This window comes from Oncorhynchus mykiss, chromosome 21 (assembly GCF_057628025.1).
Source record: "Oncorhynchus mykiss isolate SJ-2025 chromosome 21, ASM5762802v1, whole genome shotgun sequence".
NCBI classification, from domain to species: Eukaryota; Metazoa; Chordata; class Actinopteri; order Salmoniformes; family Salmonidae; genus Oncorhynchus; species Oncorhynchus mykiss.
The window spans coordinates 54,460,001-54,482,749 of NC_143042.1; the positions used below are offsets into that span (position 1 = coordinate 54,460,001).

The 22,749-nt window shown below is 44.7% G+C and overlaps 1 protein-coding gene across 1 annotated transcript; it reads left to right on the plus strand.

Moving 5' to 3' along the window:
- The first annotated feature begins 5,605 nt into the window (after window positions 1-5,605).
- Window positions 5,606-22,066, plus strand: LOC110500950 (putative transcription factor Ovo-like 1). Its single transcript, XM_090214921.1, has 5 exons — window positions 5,606-6,218; window positions 16,206-16,462; window positions 17,643-17,801; window positions 18,383-18,527; window positions 19,515-22,066. The coding sequence occupies exons 1-5, from the start codon at window positions 6,119-6,121 to the stop codon at window positions 19,844-19,846; spliced, it is 993 nt and encodes a 330-aa protein (XP_090071047.1). The 5' UTR covers window positions 5,606-6,118; the 3' UTR covers window positions 19,847-22,066.
- Window positions 22,067-22,749: the final 683 nt, after the last annotated feature.

The window sequence follows — 22,749 nt, forward strand, 5'->3', positions numbered from 1 at the left end:
TAAAAAGGTAGGTCGTGGCGCGATATCGGAGGAACGATCTGTGCGCCATCGTCTCCTACAGCGATAGGTTGTCACAGACAAGTACTGCCTGCACCTGTGAAGAATACAGTGAACATTATTCCTGTAAATTAAAATATACACTACTGTTCAAAAGTTTGGGGTCACTTAGAAATGTCCTTGTTTTCCATGAAAACATACATGAAATGAGTTGTAAATTGAATAGGAAATATAGTCAAGACGTTGACAAGGTTATAAATAATGATTTTTAATTGAAATAATAATTGTGTCCTTCAAACTTTGCTTTCGTCAAAGAATCCTCCATTTGCAGCCGACCTTTGGCATTCTAGTTGTCAATGTGTTGAGGTAATCTGAAGAGATTTCACCAAATGCTTCCTGAAGCACCTCCCACAAATTGGATTGGTTTGATGGGTACTTCTTACGTACCATACGGTCAAGCTACTCCCACAACACCTCAATAGGGTTGAGATCCGGTGACTGTGCTGGCCACTCCATACTAGACAGAATACCAGCTGACTGCTTCTTCTCTAAATAGTTATTGCATAGTTTGGAGCTGTGCTTTGGGTCATTGTCCTGTTGTGGGAGGAAATCCACAGGGTATGGCATGGCGTTGCAAAATGGAGTGATAGCCTTCCTTCTTCACAATATCCCTTTAATCCTGTACAAATCTCCCATTTTACCACCACCAAAGCACCCCCAGACCATCACCCCCAGACCATCACCCCCAGACCATCACCCCCAGACCATCACCCCCAGACCATCACCCCCAGACCATCACATTGCCTCCACCATGCTTGACAGATGGCGTCAAGCACTCCTCCAGCATCTTTTCATTTTTTCTGCGTCTCACGAATGTTCTTCTTTGTGATCCGAACACCTCAAACTTAGACTTTTTATTGTCCAGTCTGAAATATGGCTTTTTCTTTGCAACTCTGCCTAGAAGGCCAGCATCCCGGAGTCGCCTCTTCACTGTTGACGTTGAGACTGGTGTTTTGAGGGTACTATTTAATGAAGCTGCCAGTTGAGAACTTGTGAGGCGTCTGTTTCTCAAACTAGACACTCTAATGTACTTGTCCTCTTGCTCAGTTGTGCACCGGGGCCTCCCACTCTACTTTCTATTGTGGTTAGAGACAGTTTGCGCTGTTCTGTGAAGGGAGTAGAACACAGTGTTGTATGAGATCTTCAGTTTCTTGGAAATTTCTGGAATAGCCTTCATTTCTCAGAACAAGAATAGACTGACACGTTTCAGAAGAAACTTATTTTTTTGTGGCCATTTTGAGCCTGTAATCGAACCGACAAATGCTGATGCTCCAGATACTCAACTAGTCTAAAGAAGGACAGTTGTATTGCTTCTTTAATCAGAACAACAGTTTTCAGCTGTGCTAACATAATTGCAAAAGGGTTTTCTAATGATCAATTAGCCTTTTAAAATTATCAACTTGGATTAGCTAACACAACATGCCATTGGAACACAGGAGTGATGGTTGTTGATAATTTGTCTCTGTACACCTATGTATATAGTTGTCACGCCCGTAGAGATCTTTTTATTCTCTATGTTTGGTTGGTCAGGGTGTGACTCGGGTGGGAAACTCTATGTTCTTTGTTTCTATGTTTTTGGCCGGGTATGGTTCTCAATCAGGGACAGCTGTCTATCGTTGTCTCTGATTGGGAATCATACTTAGGCAGCCTTTTTTCCTTTTGTATTTGTGGGTAGTTGTCTTTGTTAGTGGCATTATAGCCTAAGTAAGCGTCACGGTTGTGTCCTTGTTCTTTGTTTTGTTGGTGACATTTATAAATAAAATGTACGCTCACCACGCAGCACCTTGGTCCGATCATGTTCAAGACGACGTTCGTGACAGATATTCCCATTAAACAAATCTGCCGTTTCCAACATTAACAATGTCTACACTGTATTTCTGATCAATTTGATGTCATTTTAATGGACAAAAATGTTTGCTTTTCTTTTCAAAAACAAGGACATTTCTAAGTGATCCCAAACTTTTGAAAAGGTAGTGTATAAAGAGTTAAGATTAAGATATGATTATACCTTTATTTCAACAAGGAACACAGACTGAGTCCAAGGTCTCTTTTACAGCTGGGCCCTGCTTATATATGTTTGCATATACACCATATCACACAAGTGAGTACACCCCTCACATGTTTGTAAATATTTGAGTATATCTTTTCACGTGACAACACTGAAGAAATGACACTTTGCTACAATGTAAAGTAGTGAGTTTACAGCTTGTATAACAGTGTTGATTTGCTGTCCCCTGAAAATAACTCAACACACAGCCATTAATGTCTAAACCGCTGGCAACAAAAGTGAGTACACCCCTAAGTGAAAATGTCCAGATGTTTATATATACAGTTTAGGTACAATGATTAAAAAACTACATATAAGTGCGCAATGATAAGTAGCATCCAGCGATGTAAGTGTTGATGCCGTAGCATGCATGTAGATAATATCCCCATAATCTATAACAGACATAAAAGTAGCTTGCACAATGTTTTCTATTTGTAGAGGACAAGCATGTCCTGTTTCTATAGAGGAAGCCTAGCTTGATTTTTAGCCGTTTACAAAGTTCGTCAACATGCATTTTAAAAGGCTGTTAATCATCCAATCATATCCCTAAGTATTTATATGCAGAGACCTGGTTAATTCGAGAACCATCTAAGCTCGTAAGTGCAAGTGTATTTTCAACCAACTTTTTAAACCTATTAAAAATCATAAAATGTGTTTTCTTTGCATTTAAGATACGAGAGAGAGAAGGTACGGATGGACGGAGAGAGAGAAGGTACAGATGGACGGAGACAGAGAAGGTACTGATGGACGGAGAGAGAAGGTACTGATGGACGGAGAGAGAGAAGGTACTGATGGACGGAGAGAGAGAAGATACTGATGGACGGAGAGAGAGAAGGTACGGATGGACGGAGACAGAGAAGGTACTGATGGACGGAGACAGAGAAGGTACGGATGGATGGAGACAGAGAAGGTACAGATGGACGGAGACAGAGAAGGTACTGATGGACGGAGAGAGAAGGTACTGATGGACGGAGAGAGAGAAGGTACTGATGGACGGGGAGAGAGAAGGTACTGATGGACGGAGAGAGAGAAGGTACGGATGGACGGAGACAGAGAAGGTACGGATGGACGGAGAGAGAGAAGGTACTGATGGACGGAGAGAGAGAAGGTACTGATGGACGGAGAGAGAGAAGGTACGGATGGACGGAGAGAGAGAAGGTACGGATGGACGGAGAGAGAGAAGGTACTGATGGACGGAGAGAGAGAAGATACTGATGGACGGAGAGAGAGAAGGTACGGATGGACGGAGACAGAGAAGGTACTGATGGACGGAGACAGAGAAGGTACGGATGGACGGAGAGAGAGAAGGTACGGATGGACGGAGAGAGAGAAGGTACGGATGGACAGAGAGAGAGAAGGTACGGATGGACGGAGAGAGAGAAGGTACTGATGGACGGAGAGAGAGAAGGTACGGATGGACGGAGAGAGAGAAGGTACTGATGGACGGAGAGAGAGAAGGTACGGATGGACGGAGAGAGAGAAGGTACTGATGGACGGAGAGAGAAGGTACGGATGGACGGAGAGAGAGAAGGTACGGATGGACAGAGAGAGAGAAGGTACAGATGGACAGAGAGAGAGAAGGTACGGATGGACGGAGAGAGAGAAGGTACTGATGGACGGAGAGAGAGAAGGTACGGATGGACGGAGAGAGAGAAGGTACGGATGGACGGAGAGAGAGAAGGTACGGATGGACGGAGAGAGAGAAGGTACGGATGGACGGAGAGAGAGAAGGTACGGATGGACGAAGAAAGAGAGAAGGTACGGATGGACGGAGAGAGAGAAGATACTGATGGACGGAGAGAGAGAAGGTACGGATGGACGGAGAGAGAGAAGGTACGGATGGACGGAGAGAGAGAAGGTACGGATGGACGGAGAGAGAGAAGGTACGGATGGACGGAGAGAGAGAGAAGGTACTGATGGACGGAGAGAGAGAAGGTACGGATGGACGGAGAGAGAGAGAAGGTACTGATGGACGGAGAGAGAGAAGGTACGGATGGACGGAGAGAGAGAAGGTACGGATGGACGGAGAGAGAGAAGGTACGGATGGACGGAGAGAGAGAAGGTACGGATGGACGGAGAGAGAGAAGGTACGGATGGACGGAGAGAGAGAAGGTACGGATGGACGGAGAGAGAGAAGGTACGGATGGACGGAGAGAGAGAAGGTACTGATGGACGGAGAGAGAGAAGGTACGGATGGACGAAGAAAGAGAGAAGGTACGGGTGGACGGAGAGAGAGAAGGTCCTGATGGACGGAGAGAGAGAAGGTACGGATGGACGAAGAAAGAGAGAAGGTACGGGTGGACGAAGAGAGAGAAGGAGAAGAGTAACAAGTATGGATGCAGGGAGAGAGAGGAGGAGGAGAGTAACAGGTAAGGATGGAGGGAGAGAGAGAGAGAAGGAAGGAGGAGAGAAGCAAGAGAGAGGGGGATGAGGGAGGCAGAAACCACTCCAACAGCCCAGGCAGCATACCGTTCATTCTATATCTCCACACACCCTCTTTCTCTTCCTTCTCTCACTGTCTCTCAATCCCTCTGTTATTCCCTCTCTATTCCTCCCCCACTCTACCTCCTCCCATACTGAAACTATAGCTATCGTTTAATTATCAATGAAGAAATTACAAACAAACATTATTTTCGTTCTTTAAATCGCCCCTTTCCTGTTCTATTTTGCTCTCTCTCTCTGTTTTGGTTTCAGGTGTTTCAGAAGGGTGAAGGGCTAAAGGTGTCTTGTAGGGGCTTGAGTGGTCGGGGGTGGGGGTAGAGGGTGACTTGGGGGGGGGAACAAATCAGAGAGACAAGGGGATAATGGTTAACAGTGGGGGTCTGTAAACACACAGTAGGAGGGGGGGGGGGGGGGGGGGCAGGACAACACACACATTTGAGGGCGATTAATGGTCTTTCCTATATACCTGACAGAGATTACAGAGATCTTTCAAACATGCAGGCCTATAATCTTGTCCTCCTGAGGGTAAGGTGTAGGGTACATGTATTATGATAATCAAATGATATGGAAGTTTCCATTGTAGTTTCAACGCCCACTATTTATGTTGGTAAGAGCATGCCAATGTGCAGCCTCTGTTGGCTGTGGCATTCTGTGCTTGAGATATATATATTTTTATTGTATCTTTATTTAACTAGGCAAGTCAGTTAAGAACAAATTCTTATTTTCAACGACGGCCTAGGAACAGTGCGTTAACTACCTTGTTCAGGGGCAGAATTACAGATTTGTACCTTGTCAGCTCGGGGATTCGAACTTGTGTTACCGGTGCATCACTACGCCAAAAACTCTTCCCCCTAACTAACTATTTCTCTCATGTCGTTCTCTATCGTCCTCTAACCTACCTACCCCCTCAATTTTCCAATATATTTTCTACCCCTTCTTCTCCTTCTCACCGTGAAGCTGAATGGAGAAAGAGGGAGTGAGTAAAAAAAGAAGAAACCGGTCGAACAGGTAGTAAGTAGCCTAACCCAGGTTTGGTTTGTCACCGTTATGTCTGTGGCGCATGCGCGCTGGTACCTGTGCTTCCTGAATAAAGGAAAGGACTAGCCTACCTGTGTCGTGCATGGACCAACCTCTGAATTCACCGTGTTGCGTGGCGCTGAATCGGAATATCAGCAGTCTTACCTGACAAACTCCCGTTACTTTAAGTCGAGGAATTGAACGTAACCTTGGAAGTACGGGGACACCTGAACAAGATAACTCACCTGTAGCGACGTCATTGCTGTTTTTTGTGGAGTGTGTGGGCTTGGGGAGAAAAAGAACGGACACGCACAGAGAAGAAAAACGGGATAGAAGACAAACTGCGGAGCTACAAAGTTTGTTGTAGAGGTGGAGAACAGAAAGGAGGGAGGACTGCGGGAAGAAAGAGAAGGGAACGATCCTTCCCGTTTTTTTGTTCTTTCACGAGGGGAAGGTATATTTTTGAAGTACTTTTTTCACCAGTTTACCTGGAGCGTATTGATTCTACAGAAACTTGACCGAAGAGGACAGTTTAACCGTAAAAAAAAAACGACCATGCCGCGAGCCTTCCTGGTAAAGAAGGCGAGATACTCGCCCTATAAGCGGAACTGGAGCGAATTGCCAGACGACGAGCGCGGGGACGTATATATACCAGGTGAGAGAGCTCGAGGATGGTGTTCCGTTAATGAACCATTTTGTTTCGGTGGAGCACGGCCAGCAGCACAGAATAAAATAACGGGAAATCAGCGTTCCATGACATGATTAAATAATTGTTAGGCTATAATTCATGATACATTGAAACGTTTTTTTTTGTGTTAAACTCACAATCTTAAACGGTTACAATTATGTATCCAAAATAGTAGGCTACATTCTGTAGCAGTAGGCTATCGGGTAGGGAAGTTTTGGCAACTTTTTTTCTTTTACAATGTCATTGTAGGCCATATTCCAGGATAAATCATAGGCTAAGAGAACTTTTAACAACTTTCTTTGTGATTTTATGTAACTTCTTTCTGTCTTACGGTAGGCTAATGTGTTTCAGTGTTGACACATTGCCTTGCAATGGGGCAAGGCCCAATTTATAGCGTGTCATTGTTCCGATTTTGAGCCACAAAGATAACCACGACACCGTTACACCTCCTTCGGTCCGACCTTCAGACCCGAGTAGTTTCCTTGTTGGCGAAGGTGTGAATACGGTTGCAACACTGCCCCAATCTACCTCACCCATACATACGGCCTGTCATATCTTGACTGTGCCTTGGTTGACCTATAGGCAGCCTAATCCCTTTCATAAAACAAGTGGATCTTGATTTGCAATAATAGATTACCAATGTAGTCCTACTGTGTAGACTAGAACTGTTTGCCATGCAGTCTAAAATTAATTGTATTTATTTAGTCATAGTCTGCACAGTAGCCGAATACTTGCCACTGTTTTTTGAGGAAGGTTTAACCTCCAATTCAGCCCTTTGATGCTGTTTTGTGACAAACCAGTCACATCGATTGCATTTCCTCCATGCAAAATTCTACGTACTTTTAATTGTATGTCTCTCTTTCGCGATCTTGAGAACAATCGCCATTGTGCCGCTGGGGTGTTTTTATTGTTAGGGGCAGTGGTATCAGATAACTGAACCTAACGGGTTACTCCGCCACTCCCTGCCCCCCCCCCCCCCCCCCCCCCCCCCCCCCCCGTGTGTGTGAGAGAGAGAGAGAGAGACCCCCTTCCTCCACCACCGGTAACTTTTAATCATTACCCTTTACGTCCTTTAAAGGTCTGTTGGTGCTGAAACTGACCGTTAGATTAGAATTCACTTCCTGAACTAATGTTTTTTTTTTAAACATTAAACACGGTTTGAATAACAAACAAAACAAACCTCTCAGTAAGTTGTTTTTGATGATGGGCATTATTTGATTAGTATAACACGTTTTTATGAAACCATTTTAAAATCGAGGGCTATTTACCTCCAAAGATTTTAACTTTAGGTTATTGCGTGAAGCGCCAAAACAACAGCAGTCGTTCAGGTGACAACACTAGTAGCCTAGTTATTACCCAGCTATGTGAAGTTGCCTGCCCCACCGCCTCGACTTGTCACTCCAACTACAGCTGTGATCACTGTCCAAACAATACTTCCATGGCGTTTATCACCGTTACCCGTTTAGCATAGGTTAGGATACACATTTCTCTCCAATAATTCTGAGCAAGATAATTATATAAGTATAGAGTAGACAAACTATGAAACGTCTTTGCTTAGTAGCTATTGTTTTATTTTAGCTTTGTAGCTTCGATGAATAAAGAGAACAGGAAATATTTTTTCCAAGTTGAGAAAAAGACCCGGTGCATAACAGTGCCTGTGCAAACTTGGGTAGAATAATTATTCCTTGAGTGCGCGGGAAGCTTGTGTGTGTGCGCGTCCCCGCGCTCTGGTTAATGTTTAGGCCAGTAGATGCTGGGTGAAGTAACGGACTACAGCTAGGCTACTACCTTCGTCTCCCTACACACGGTCATACACCCTTAGCAAACACAGCACACTACAGCATTACGGTCCGATCTACTGTTGACTCTCTCTCTGTCTCTCTACAGGCGAGGTTCTAAACTATTTTTAATTTATATAATTATATTAGTTCTAAAAAACTGTTCGTTTCAGACTGTTAGATAGCATACCATCGTTTTTCAACGACGATTGATTGAACCAAGTTTTCGAATATCATCAGTATCATATCTGAACAGTCATTGTTCGCCTGGAGTCGTGCGGTGCTGGTGTAGAAGGGAGGGGTGAGCAAACAGCTCGAGATTAACTCACCAACATGTCTAATCGGGTGAGTGTGTGTGTGTGTGTGTGTGTTATCATTTAAAGTAAAAAAATGGCTTCAGTTGAGCCATTAAAAAAACGGGTACTTTAAACGCAACTTCATCCTATTCCTATATGACGACCGGGAAGGATACCGTTATGACCCACACAAAACAATGGCTCTCGCTCTCATAAATTTGCATGCTGATTTGCGAGTTATCCGATTGTCTCCTGACCTGTTATAGAATCAACAGATTCATTGTTTGCTATACTATTCATTGGGCTCTGGAGTGGCGCAGCTGTCTAAGGCGTTGCATCTCAGTGCAAGAGGCACTACAGTCCTGGTTCGAATCCAGGCTGTACCACATCCAACCGTGATTGGGAGTCCCATAGGGTGGCTTTCTTCTTAACTGATTTGCCGAGTTAAATTTTTTTTGTGGTAAAAAATGTAAATCTACTGATTTTACAGGACACACACACACTTACTTAAACAATTACTGGCTCTAGGTGTTTGTAATGTAGTCAAATTGGAACGTTGCTGATCAAATATCATTAATAGTAACTAAGGATGTGCATCATTACCTTTCAAGACCATTCCATACTTATCGATACATTTTTAGTTTGTTACAGATTTATTTTATTTTTTTCATTTAGGTTTTGAGGTTGGACTTTTAGCACGTAGGGCACACCGATTGGTGTCGCCTCGTTAGTTTATGTTAGCTTGTCCATCTCGTTAGTCCAAAGGTGTTTCACCTGTGCTGGCCCAGGTGATATTTAAGAGTGGCTGGCCCACTGCATATGTCTTGAGAGTTAATGCCAGGGGTGTAAAGTACTTAAGTAAAAATACTTTGAAGTACTACTTAAGTAGTTTTTTGGGGGGTATCTGTACTTTATTATTTATATTTTTTGACAACTTTTACTTCACTACAACATTCCTAAAGAAAATAATGTACTTTTTACCCCATACATTTCCCCCTGACACTCTGACACTCAAATGTAGTCGTTGAATGCTTAGCAGGACAGGAAAATGGTCCAATTCACACACTTATCAAGAGAACATCCCTACTGCCTCTCAAAAGGCGGACCCACTAAACACATGCTTCATTTGTAAATTATGTCTGAGTGTTGTAGTGTGCCCCTGGGTATCTGTAAATGATGTCTGAGTGTTGGAGTGTTGGAGTGTTGGAGTGTGCCCCTGGGTATCTGTAAATGATGTCTGAGTGTTGGAGTGTTGGAGTGTTGGAGTGTGCCCCTGGGTATCTGTAAATTATGTCTGAGTGTTGGAGTGTGCCCCTGGGTATCTGTACATGATGTCTGAGTGTTGGAGTGTGCCCCTGGGTATCTGTAAATTATGTCTGAGTGTTGGAGTGTGCCCCTGGGTATCTGTACATGATGCCTGAGTGTTGGAGTGTTGGAGTGTTGGAGTGTGCCCCTGGGTATCTGTAAATTATGTCTGAGTGTTGGAGTGTTGGAGTGTTGGAGTGTGCCCCTGGGTATCTGTAAATTATGTCTGAGTGTTGGAGTGTGCCCCTGGGTATCTGTAAATGATGTCTGAGTGTTGGAGTGTTGGAGTGTTGGAGTGTGCCCCTGGGTATCTGTAAATGATGTCTGAGTGTTGGAGTGTGCCCCTGGGTATCTGTAAATGATGTCTGAGTGTTGGAGTGTTGGAGTGTGCCCCTGGGTATCTGTACATGATGTCTGAGTGTTGGAGTGTTGGAGTGTGCCCCTGGGTATCTGTAAATGATGTCTGAGTGTTGGAGTGTGCCCCTGGGTATCTGTACATGATGTCTGAGTGTTGGAGTGTGCCCCTGGGTATCTGTAAATGATGTCTGAGTGTTGGAGTGTGCCCCTGGGTATCTGTACATGATGTCTGAGTGTTGGAGTGTTGGAGTGTGCCCCTGGGTATCTGTAAATGATGTCTGAGTGTTGGAGTGTTGGAGTGTGCCCCTGGGTATCTGTACATGATGTCTGAGTGTTGGAGTGTTGGAGTGTGCCCCTGGGTATCTGTACATGATGTCTGAGTGTTGGAGTGTGCCCCTGGGTATCTGTACATGATGTCTGAGTGTTGGAGTGTGCCCCTGGGTATCTGTACATGATGTCTGAGTGTTGGAGTGTGCCCCTGGGTATCTGTACATGATGTCTGAGTGTTGGAGTGTGCCCCTGGGTATCTGTAAATGATGTCTGAGTGTTGGAGTGTGCCCCTGGGTATCTGTAAATTATGTCTGATTGTTGTAGTGTTGGAGTGTGCCCCTGGGTATCTGTAAATGATGTCTGAGTGTTGGAGTGTTGGAGTGTGCCCCTGGGTATCTGTAAATGATGTCTGAGTGTTGTAGTGTTGGAGTGTGCCCCTGGGTATCTGTAAATGATGTCTGAGTGTTGGAGTGTTGGAGTGTGCCCCTGGGTATCTGTAAATGATGTCTGAGTGTTGGAGTGTTGGAGTGTGCCCCTGGGTGTCTGTAAATGATGTCTGAGTGTTGGAGTGTGCCCCTGGGTATCTGTACATGATGTCTGAGTGTTGGAGTGTTGGAGTGTGCCCCTGGGTATCTGTACATGATGTCTGAGTGTTGGAGTGTTGGAGTGTGCCCCTGGGTATCTGTAAATGATGTCTGAGTGTTGGAGTGTTGGAGTGTGCCCTGGGTATCTGTACATGATGTCTGAGTGTTGGAGTGTGCCCCTGGGTATCTGTAAATGATGTCTGAGTGTTGGAGTGTGCCCCTGGGTATCTGTACATGATGTCTGAGTGTTGGAGTGTTGGAGTGTGCCCCTGGGTATCTGTACATGATGTCTGAGTGTTGGAGTGTTGGAGTGTGCCCCTGGGTATCTGTACATGATGTCTGAGTGTTGGAGTGTGCCCCTGGGTATCTGTAAATGATGTCTGAGTGTTGGAGTGTGCCCCTGGGTATCTGTACATGATGTCTGAGTGTTGGAGTGTGCCCCTGGGTATCTGTACATGATGTCTGAGTGTTGGAGTGTTGGAGTGTGCCCCTGGGTATCTGTAAATGATGTCTGAGTGTTGGAGTGTGCCCCTGGGTATCTGTAAATGATGTCTGAGTGTTGTAGTGTTGGAGTGTGCCCCTGGGTATCTGTAAATGATGTCTGAGTGTTGGAGTGTTGGAGTGTGCCCCTGGGTATCTGTAAATGATGTCTGAGTGTTGTAGTGTTGGAGTGTGCCCCTGGGTATCTGTAAATGATGTCTGAGTGTTGGAGTGTTGGAGTGTGCCCCTGGGTATCTGTAAATGATGTCTGAGTGTTGGAGTGTTGGAGTGTGCCCCTGGGTGTCTGTAAATGATGTCTGAGTGTTGGAGTGTGCCCCTGGGTATCTGTACATGATGTCTGAGTGTTGGAGTGTTGGAGTGTGCCCCTGGGTATCTGTAAATGATGTCTGAGTGTTGGAGTGTGCCCCTGGGTATCTGTACATGATGTCTGAGTGTTGGAGTGTTGGAGTGTGCCCCTGGGTATCTGTAAATGATGTCTGAGTGTTGGAGTGTGCCCCTGGGTATCTGTACATGATGTCTGAGTGTTGGAGTGTGCCCCTGGGTATCTGTAAATGATGTCTGAGTGTTGGAGTGTTGGAGTGTGCCCTGGGTATCTGTACATGATGTCTGAGTGTTGGAGTGTGCCCCTGGGTATCTGTAAATGATGTCTGAGTGTTGGAGTGTGCCCCTGGGTATCTGTACATGATGTCTGAGTGTTGGAGTGTTGGAGTGTGCCCCTGGGTATCTGTAAATGATGTCTGAGTGTTGGAGTGTTGGAGTGTGCCCCTGGGTATCTGTACATGATGTCTGAGTGTTGGAGTGTTGGAGTGTGCCCCTGGGTATCTGTACATGATGTCTGAGTGTTGGAGTGTGCCCCTGGGTATCTGTAAATGATGTCTGAGTGTTGGAGTGTGCCCCTGGGTATCTGTACATGATGTCTGAGTGTTGGAGTGTGCCCCTGGGTATCTGTACATGATGTCTGAGTGTTGGAGTGTGCCCCTGGGTATCTGTACATGATGTCTGAGTGTTGGAGTGTTGGAGTGTGCCCCTGGGTATCTGTAAATGATGTCTGAGTGTTGGAGTGTGCCCCTGGGTATCTGTAAATGATGTCTGAGTGTTGTAGTGTTGGAGTGTGCCCCTGGGTATCTGTAAATGATGTCTGAGTGTTGGAGTGTTGGAGTGTGCCCCTGGGTATCTGTAAATGATGTCTGAGTGTTGTAGTGTTGGAGTGTGCCCCTGGGTATCTGTAAATGATGTCTGAGTGTTGGAGTGTTGGAGTGTGCCCCTGGGTATCTGTAAATGATGTCTGAGTGTTGGAGTGTTGGAGTGTGCCCCTGGGTGTCTGTAAATGATGTCTGAGTGTTGGAGTGTGCCCGTGGGTATCTGTACATGATGTCTGAGTGTTGGAGTGTTGGAGTGTGCCCCTGGGTATCTGTAAATGATGTCTGAGTGTTGGAGTGTGCCCCTGGGTATCTGTACATGATGTCTGAGTGTTGGAGTGTTGGAGTGTGCCCCTGGGTATCTGTAAATGATGTCTGAGTGTTGGAGTGTGCCCCTGGGTATCTGTACATGATGTCTGAGTGTTGGAGTGTGCCCCTGGGTATCTGTAAATGATGTCTGAGTGTTGGAGTGTGCCCTGGGTATCTGTACATGATGTCTGAGTGTTGGAGTGTGCCCCTGGGTATCTGTAAATGATTTCTGAGTGTTGTAGTGTTGGAGTGTGCCCCTGGGTATCTGTAAATGATGTCTGAGTGTTGGAGTGTGCCCCTGGGTATCTGTAAATGATGTCTGAGTGTTGTAGTGTTGGAGTGTGCCCCTGGGTATCTGTAAATTATGTCTGAGTGTTGGAGTGTTGGAGTGTGCCCCTGGGTATCTGTAAATGATGTCTGAGTGTTGGAGTGTGCCCCTGGGTATCTGTAAATGATGTCTGAGTGTTGGAGTGTTGGAGTGTGCCCCTGGGTATCTGTAAATGATGTCTGAGTGTTGGAGTGTTGGAGTGTGCCCCTGGGTATCTGTACATGATGTCTGAGTGTTGGAGTGTTGGAGTGTGCCCCTGGGTATCTGTACATGATGTCTGAGTGTTGGAGTGTGCCCCTGGGTATCTGTACATGATGTCTGAGTGTTGGAGTGTGCCCCTGGGTATCTGTACATGATGTCTGAGTGTTGGAGTGTTGGAGTGTGCCCCTGGGTATCTGTAGACACATAAAAATGGCATTGTGTCGTATGGTTTGCTTAATATAAGCAATTTGAAATAATTGTTTTACTTTTACGTATATTTTTGCAGTTACATTTACCTTTGATACTTAAGTATATTTAAAACCAAATACTTTTAGACTTTTACTCAAGTAGTATTTTACTGGGTGACTTGTACTTGAGTCATTTTCTATTAAGGTATCTTTTAGTCAAGTATGACAATTGGGTACTTTTTCCACCACTGGTTAAAGCATTTAGTTGTCTCTCCCTATTTTATTTTCTAGACAAACAATCCTTTATCTGATCTTCTCTGTTTCTGTTTTGCTCCACTTTTTGGTTTGCTTCCTGTCTTTAAGTTTGGTGTGGGTTTTTTTTATTTTTGTTTTCGTCTTCAGGGTAAATTTAGTGGGCGGTGTCTTTCAGGTTCCAGTTGTTGTTGCTAGGCAACTTCCAGTGGACACCCCCCCCATGAGTGTCTTTCAAGAACCCCTCCTAAAACCCCAGCTGTTTAGTTTTGGTTGTTGTCAGTGACGTTGTTAGTTCTCCCTTCCGTTTGAGCAACATTGTTTGGTTTTCTAGCTTGGGAACGTAAACAGTTTGAACCGATTCGGTTTGATTAGAGAACAAATCAATTCGATTCGGTTGGATGTGATATGATTTGATGCACTAACATTTGCTGTACAAACACATTCATTTTCCATTCTAAATTCAAATCTGCTGTTGATGGATCTGTCTGAGTTGTGCGGTGTGTGTGTGTGTGTGAATTTACTATGTAGGCACCTGAGCAGACATAAGGGAGAATTAGCCATCTACCACCCACTACCACTATCAGTGGGGCAGCAGGGGGTGGCAGGGTAGCCTAGTGGCTAGAGCCTTGGACTAGCAAGGTTGCAAGTTCAAATCCCAGAGCTGACAAAGTACAAATCTGTCGTTCTGCCCCTGAACAGGCAGTTAACCCACTGTTCCTAGGCCGTCATTGAAAATAAGAATTTGTTCTTAACTGACTTGCCTAGTTAAATAAAAATAAATCAGTAATCAGTAATTTTTGCAGATTAAGAGTTTGAGCTAGTAATGTATAAATATTTATTGTTTAGAAATTAGCTATGACATAGCCAATTAATAGATAGCACAATTTTGGATTTCACCCTCATCTCACTATTCAAATGGTTGTGAACATTTTGGACGTTTTTACTGAGAGATTTTGTCCTCTGGCTTCGGCCATATTTTATTTTACTTTACCTTTATTTAACCTTTATTTCACTTTACCTTTATTTAACCTTTATTTAACCTTTATTTAACCTTTATTTCACCTTTATTTAACTAGGCAAGTCAGTTAAGAACACATTCTTATTTTCTTATTTTCAATGACGGTCTAGGAACAGTGGGTTAACTGGTCTAGGAACAGTGGGTTAACTGGTCTAGGAACAGTGGGTTAACTGGTCTAGGAACAGTGGGTTAACTGGTCTAGGAACAGTGGGTTAACTGGTCTAGGAACAGTGGGTTAACTGGTCTAGGAACAGTGGGTTAACTGGTCTAGGAACAGTGGGGTTAACTGGTCTAGGAACAGTGGGTTAGCTGCCTGTTCAGGGGCAGAACGACCTTGTCAGCTCGGGGATTTGAACTTGCAACCTTCCGGTTACTAGTCCACCTCCTCGTTATACAGGACACAGTTGATTGTTTCATGTCTAAAAATAACCATAAACACTGATTTGTTAAAAGCAAAACAACCAAAACTATTGCTGATGGTGAACAATCTAAATAAAATCTATTGTAACCTCTGTTAAGGTTTTAGGAGGTGTAGACAAATTAGTTTATCTCTGCTAGCTTGGTAAAACACAATTTTTAAACATCCCATTGATAATAATTACCTAGCAAATGACATCGGTTGTCACTCAACTAATAAAGCCTAATATCACGTGTTTCCATTTTAGTATTTTGAATGCTGAAGGAGATCAGGAACAGGTCGTCTACTTCTCACTGGTCAGCATGCGAAGCTGAGCTCAGTGCTCAGTTTGACAAAGGCTACTGATATTACCTGGAGTTGTTCAGCATATAACATGACTTATAGATCTCATGTCTGTCAACGCAGTTGAATCAGTTGTCACAAAAGATGAGAGGTATTTTCGGAGATGGGAGTTTGAATCTGGTTATTTTCCCTGACCGATGCGTGCTATAGGATCAGTTTTTTTTGGGGGGGGGGGGGTAACGAGGACCGATGCACTTGCATCTAAAGCATTTGAATCGGTGACCGATGGGCATCGGTGAATCTTTACAATTTCTCTGTGTCTCTAATAGAGATTGTATGTAACCGATTGAATAGGATAAGTAACCTTTGCTACTAACACGAGTGCACACAGAGCAGTGAGGCACATATACTGTGTGTGTGTGTGTGTGTGTGTGTGTGTAAGGAGCGTAATAGCAACCAACCTGTGTCTCTGGACTGGCTGGTCAGACTGGTCCAACGGTAACTAGACTGTGTGTGTGGCATGGGCCTTCTCTGTCATACTTTAAACAGACAATTAGACACCACCCACGCTCTTATCTTCAACTTTCTCTCTCTGTCCTTCTAGTGTGCGTGACTGTGCCATAATGAATCCAATTCTTAAGTTATATATTTTATTTATATATATATATATATATATATATATATATATTCTTATATCGTATCCTTTCTCTCTCTGTCCATTTCAGTGTCTGTCTTCCCCGTGCCCTTATTGGAGGAAACTGAAGCCAGTCCAGCAGAGACCGCCCCCCGTCTCGCCACGACAACGCACTACGAATACACCAAATACACACACTCGGTGCGCAGCGTGATGACCCCTACAGCGGAGATGCCCTCGTGCACGGTGCTGGGTCAACCCCAGAGCCCTGGTCGGGAGTTAGAGGTCACGGGGTTAGAGGTGAAGAGGAGGGCACAGAGCAGCACCTATGTCCGCTCCAAAATCAAGGTGAGTGACTGAGGCATTTTGAGAATAATGGGGGGGGGTCTTTTTTAAAATGTATTTTTAGTTATGTAATCGTGTTTGGTTTTCTGAGAATATAAGACCCCAATTATCGCCGGTGACCAACTTTTTTTATTCTCTCTCTCACCACATCCTTCTCAATCCCTCTTCTATCCCATTCTCTCCATCTCTCTCTTCCATCCCATTCTCCTTCTCAATCCCTCTTCTATCCCATCTTCTCCATCTCTCTCTCTTTATCCCATCCTTCTCAATCCCTCTTCTATCCCATCTTCTCCATCTCTCTCTTTATCCCATCCTTCTCAATCCCTCTTCCATCCCATCTTCTCCATCTCTCTCTCTCACCACATCCTTCTCAATCCCTCTTCTATCCCATCTTCTCCATCTCTCTCACCCCATCCTTCTCAATCCCTCTTCTATCCCATCTTCTCCATCTCTCTCTCTTTATCCCATCCTTCTCAATCCCTCTTCTATCCCATCTTCTCCATCTCTCTCTTTATCCCATCCTTCTCAATCCCTCTTCCATCCCATCTTCTCCATCTCTCTCTCTCACCACATCCTTCTCAATCCCTCTTCTATCCCATCTTCTCCATCTCTCTCACCCCATCCTTCTCAATCCCTCTTCTATCCCATCTTCTCCATCTCTCTCTCTCACCCCATCCTTCTCAATCCCTCTTCTATCCCATCTTCTCCATCTCTCTCTCTTTATCCCATCCTTCTCAATCCCTCTTCCATCCCATTCTCTCCATCTCTCTTGTTATCCCATCTTCTCCATCTCTCTCTCTTTATCCCATTCTCTCCATCTCTCGTTATCCCATTCTCTCCATCTCTCTCGTTATCCCATTCTCTCCATCTCTCTCTTCTATCCCATTCTCTCCATCTCTCTCTTTATCCCATTCTCTCCATCTCTCTTTTCCATCCCATTCTCCTTCTCAATCCCTCTTCTATCCCATTCTCTCCATCTCTCTCTCTTTATCCCATCTCTCTCTCTTTATCCCATTCTCTCCCTCTCTCTCTTTATCCCATTCTCTCCCTTTCTCTCTTTATCCCATTCTCTCCATCTCTCTCTCTTTATCCCATTCTCTCCATCTCTCTCTCTTTATCCCATTCTCTCCATCTCTCTCCCTTTATCCCATTCTCTCTCTCTTTATCTCTGTCTCTTCTATAGGTGACTACAGGTGAGCTACCCAGTCAGATTCCAATACCTCCCCAGCCTTCCATCCCCGAAATCACCACCACACCTGTTTCCTTGACGACGTCCCCTACTGCCCTGGTCTCCACAGTAACGAAGTCAGGGACAGGTGCTCAGGCGTCGTTTGTGTGCAAGGTATGTCACGACCCTCTCTCCCTTCTAACCCATTCTGTCCATCCCTGTCTCAATCCTCCTCTCCCTTCTAACCCATTCTGTCCATCCCTGTCTCAATCCTCCTCTCCCTTCTAAGCCATTCTCTCCATCCTGTCATAATCCCCCTCTCCCTTCTAACCCATTCTCTCCATCTTTCTATCAGCTATGCCAGAAGAGCTTTCACCCTCTCTTTACTCATCTCTAATCATCCATCTTTCTCTTCCTCTGTAACCATCTCTTATCTTCCTCCATCTCTAATCCATCTATCTATTCCTCTGTAGCCCATCTCTCTCTCCATGTCTTCCTCCCTAGCCCATCTCTTTCTCCTCTTCCTCCCAAACCCATCTCTTCCTCCCTAACCCATCTCTCTCTCCTCTTCCTCCCTAACCCATCTCTCTCTCCTCTTCCTCCCTAACCCATCTCTCTCTCCTCTTCCTCCCAAACCCATCTCTCTCTCCTCTTCCTCCCTAACCCACCTCTCTCTCCTCTTCCTCCCTAACCCACCTCTCTCTCCTCTTCCTCCCTAACCCGTCTCTCTCTCCTGTTCCTGTGTAACCCATCAGATGTGTCAGAAGGTGTTCCAGTACCAGAGGATGTTGAACCGACACCTGAAGTGTCACAGTGATACTAAGAGACACCTGTGTAACCACTGTGGTAAAGGATTTAACGACACCTTCGACCTGAAGAGACACGTCAGAACACACACAGGTAGGTCACACACACACACACACACACAGGTAGGACACACACACACACACACACACACACACACACACACACACACAGGTAGGACACACACAGGTAGGTCACACATACAGGAGCACGGACAGAAAGCCGAACAGACTCACCAATACACCACACCAACCAGTAACCACTCCACCCTACCTACCTTTCACTCTACCCACCAACCACCCCACTCCCCCTCTCTCCACCTAGTGCTACTCCATCTCCTCTCATTCCGCTTCTCCCCCTCCATCTCTAACCCTTCTCCCCCTCCATCTCTAACCCTTCTCTCCCTCTCCATCTCTAACCCTTCTCTCTCTCCATCTCGAACCCTTCTCTCTCTCCATCTCTAACCCTTCTCTCTCTCCATCTCTAACCCTTCTCTCTCTCCATCTCTAACCCTTCTCTCCCTCCATCTCTAACCCTTCTCTCTCTATCTCTAACCCTTCTCTCTCTCTATCTCTAACCCTTCTCTCTCTCCCTCCATCTCTAACCCTTCTCTCCCTCCATCTCCAACCCTTCTCTCTCTCCATCTCCAACCCTTCTCTCCCTCCATCTCTAACCCTCCTCTCCCTCCATCTCTAACCCTTCTCCCTCCAACTCTAACCCTCCTCTCCCTCCATCTCTAACCCTTCTCCCTCCAACTCTAACCCTTCTCTCCCTCCATCTCTAACCCTTCTCTCCCTCCATCTCTAACCCTTCTCTCTCCATCTCTAACCCTTCTCCCTCTCTATCTCTAACCCTTCTCTCCCTCCATCTCTAACCCTTCTCTCCCTCCATCTCTAACCCTTCTCTCTCTCCAACTCTAACCCTCCTCTCCCTCCATCTCTAACCCTTCTCCCCCTCCATCTCTAACCCTTCTCTCTCTATCTCTAACCCTTCTCTCTCTCCATCTCTAACCCTTCTCTCTCTCCATCTCTAACCCTTCTCTCCCTCCAACTCTAACCCTTCTCTCCCTCCATCTCTCTCTAGGAGTGCGTCCCTACAAGTGCTCTCTGTGTGACAAGGCCTTCACCCAGCGCTGCTCTCTAGAGTCTCACATGAAGAAGATCCACGGTGTGACCCTGCAGTACGCCTATAAAGAGAGACGCAACAAACTCTACGTCTGCGAGGAGTGTGGCCACACCGCCCCTTCCCAGGATACACTGCTCAAACACTACCACGCCCTCCATCCCAACTCCGCCTTCCTGAGGGGGAAGGGGCTGAAAGGGGGGAGAGGGGCAGAGGGGGAGGAGTCGATGCCTGGGTCGCCGCTTTCGAATGATCAGGATAGTGATGATACTACAGGGTCTGGGGTGCAGTAGAAAGAAGGGGCTGAAGGAGAGGGGAAGGGCAGGAACACAACGGTTGTCTTGGTCGAAACTGTCGTCGGGTAAATCTGAAACGTTAAGGGAACGTCCATTTTAAATATGAGACCTGTTGAGATTAGGATTGAGATTATGCCCAGTTTGAGATTATTCTGGCTTTCACCTGGAACTCTCCAACCGATGTAGATTATCTGTACAAAAAAAACACACAAAAAAACACAACTCTATATATTCAGTAAAGGGATTAATATATTTAAATATGTACTTTGCTATGAATTTATACAGTGTGTTTTAATGCTATTATGCATTTGATTGATGAAAATAACCAATGTTTGTTTTGGGGTTTACACTCCTGAAAGTTCCAAATGGGGGTTTATAGGAAATCTTTTGCACAACTACTGTACACTGTAGTACTACTGTAAAATGTTGTATCTACTGCAATACCAAGGTTGGCCTCAATTCCTTTTCAATTCCAGTCAATAACTGTACAATTGAAATGGAATTGACCCCTAACCGCTTGTCTTATACAACTGTAACGACTGTTGAAAGAAAGAGATTGTGAAACAAAGTGCCGGTCATGTTTACATTCATATCCAATAGGACTTGGAAAGGATCCAACTTCTACAGAAGAGATTACTACTTGCATACTGGAAAAGCACAGTGAGATTATTCTAGCCTGGTCCCAGGTCTGTTTGTGCTATATAGCCATCTCCCCTCCACTATAGCCTAGTCCCAGGTCTGTTTGTCCTATATAGCCATCTCCCCTCCACTATAGCCTGGTCCCAGGTCTGTTTGTCCTATATAGCCATCTCCCCTCCACTATAGCCTGGTCCCAGATCTGTTTGTCCTATATAGCCAAACCACTCCACTATAGCCTGGTCCCAGATCTGTTTGTGCTATATAGCCATCTCCCCTCCACTATAGCCTGGTCCCAGGTCTGTTTGTCCTATATAGCCATCTCCCCTCCACTATAGCCTGGTCCCAGATCTGTTTGTGCTGTATAGCCATATCCCCTCCACTATAGCCTGGTCCCAGATCTGTTTGTCCTATATAGCCATCTCCCCTCCACTATAGCCTGGTCCCAGGTCTGTTTGTCCTATATAGCCATCTCCACTCCACTATAGCCTGGTCCCAGATCTGTTTGTGCTATATAGCCAAACCACTCCACTATAGCCTGGTCCCAGGTCTGTTTGTGCTGTATAGCCATATCCCCTCCACTATAGCCTGGTCCCAGGTCTGTTTGTCCTATATAGCCATCTCCACTCCACTATAGCCTGGTCCCAGATCTGTTTGTGCTATACAGCCATCTCCTGTGGTGTTTGACAAGACTAAATCCATAGAATTGGCCTAGACGATACACAGATCTGGTACCAGGCCTAAGATTGTATAGGATTTACATACTGATTCTCAGGTTAGAATACACTCCACTATATAATGCTGTTGGTTTTGATATGTTTTCTGTTAGTGGGGTTAATGTGTAGAAACATTTATTATCCTTTTCATGTCAATGTGTTTGAACTTGTTCTGGTTGTTTTCATATATATTTTTTTTCTATAAAAGTGTTTTTTTGTTATTGTTTTTGAGTGTGATTTCGGGCACTTGATTCTTGGCCAGTGTATGTGTGTATACTGTATAAGTGCCTGACTACTCATAAGGGAAAGGCAACCAAAAGGGTACAGAATATATACACTGAAATATATATATATAAAGAGGTTTTTCTATTTATGAACAGGTGTTTGAATGATTACTATATTAATGGGGTGAATGTTTTCTGTGAATATTTTTTTTTTTTTTTTTTTACAATCATTCTAATGTGACTTGTATCAAATTGTATTTTATTATATGTATCAGAACTCGGAAACTCGGAAATTTCCAACTTGGAAACTCGTAGAAAAATTAGGTCCAATTTTTGGTTCCACTAGGAAAGTATCATAATCAACCAATTGGAAGCGCTAATTTAAAAAAAAAAAAAAAAACGTATGCAAATTTGAACTCTTGAGGTTCTGATTTTCCGAGTTGTCTTGAATGCGGCATTTCAAAGACTTTCTTCCCTTGTTGCCAATTTGACTTGTTTAAGGTCTTGTTTTCCTGGTGTGTTTGATGGGTATGTTTGATGGGTGTGGTGGGTTGTGGATGCTGCTGTATATTCAGTGACTCTTACTTTGACAATCATGGTGAGGTTGGTTGTTGCTCAATATTAAATCTGTTTCCTGTAAAGTATCAGTCTTCTGCCTTGTGTGTGTGTGTGTGTTTGTGAGGGAGAGGTGATAGACAGAGGGGGGAGAGAGAAAGAGAGAGGGGAGCAAGAGTGGATGAGGGAGAGAGAGAGAGAAATATAGAGAGTAGGTGGGTGTAGACGTCTGTGAGACAGTAGATTCCTGTTGGTCGTTGTTGGGTCTTGTTGGTGGAATCCAACGGAATCTCTACTTATGCGTTCTGTTCCCGAGGGACGATTCTGAACGTTAACAGCACATGGGAGCCTGCTTTGCATAAGGGAAAACCGTTGCATAACGGTCTATTTATGGAAATCATTGGGCTACGCATTTGTAGACTAATAGATAGCAAACAATAATACCCCTTTTGAAAGTCGCATGTTTACGGACGTAATATTTAATTATAATGAATTGAAAGTGAGAAAGTAAACCAACGGTGTTTCAGTTATTGTGAATATTTATACAAAAGGTTAACAATTGGTTTCCATGTAGGCTTCCTACCTCGAGTTTATTTACATGTTCGTCATTTAGCAGAAGCGACTTACAGGAGCAATCATATTTATTTATTTAACCATTTAACTAGGCGAGTCAGTTAATAACTAATTCTTATTTACAATGACGGCCTACAATGGCCAAACCCACTGCAAACACTGGGCCAATTGTGCGCCGCCCTATGGGTCTCCCAAT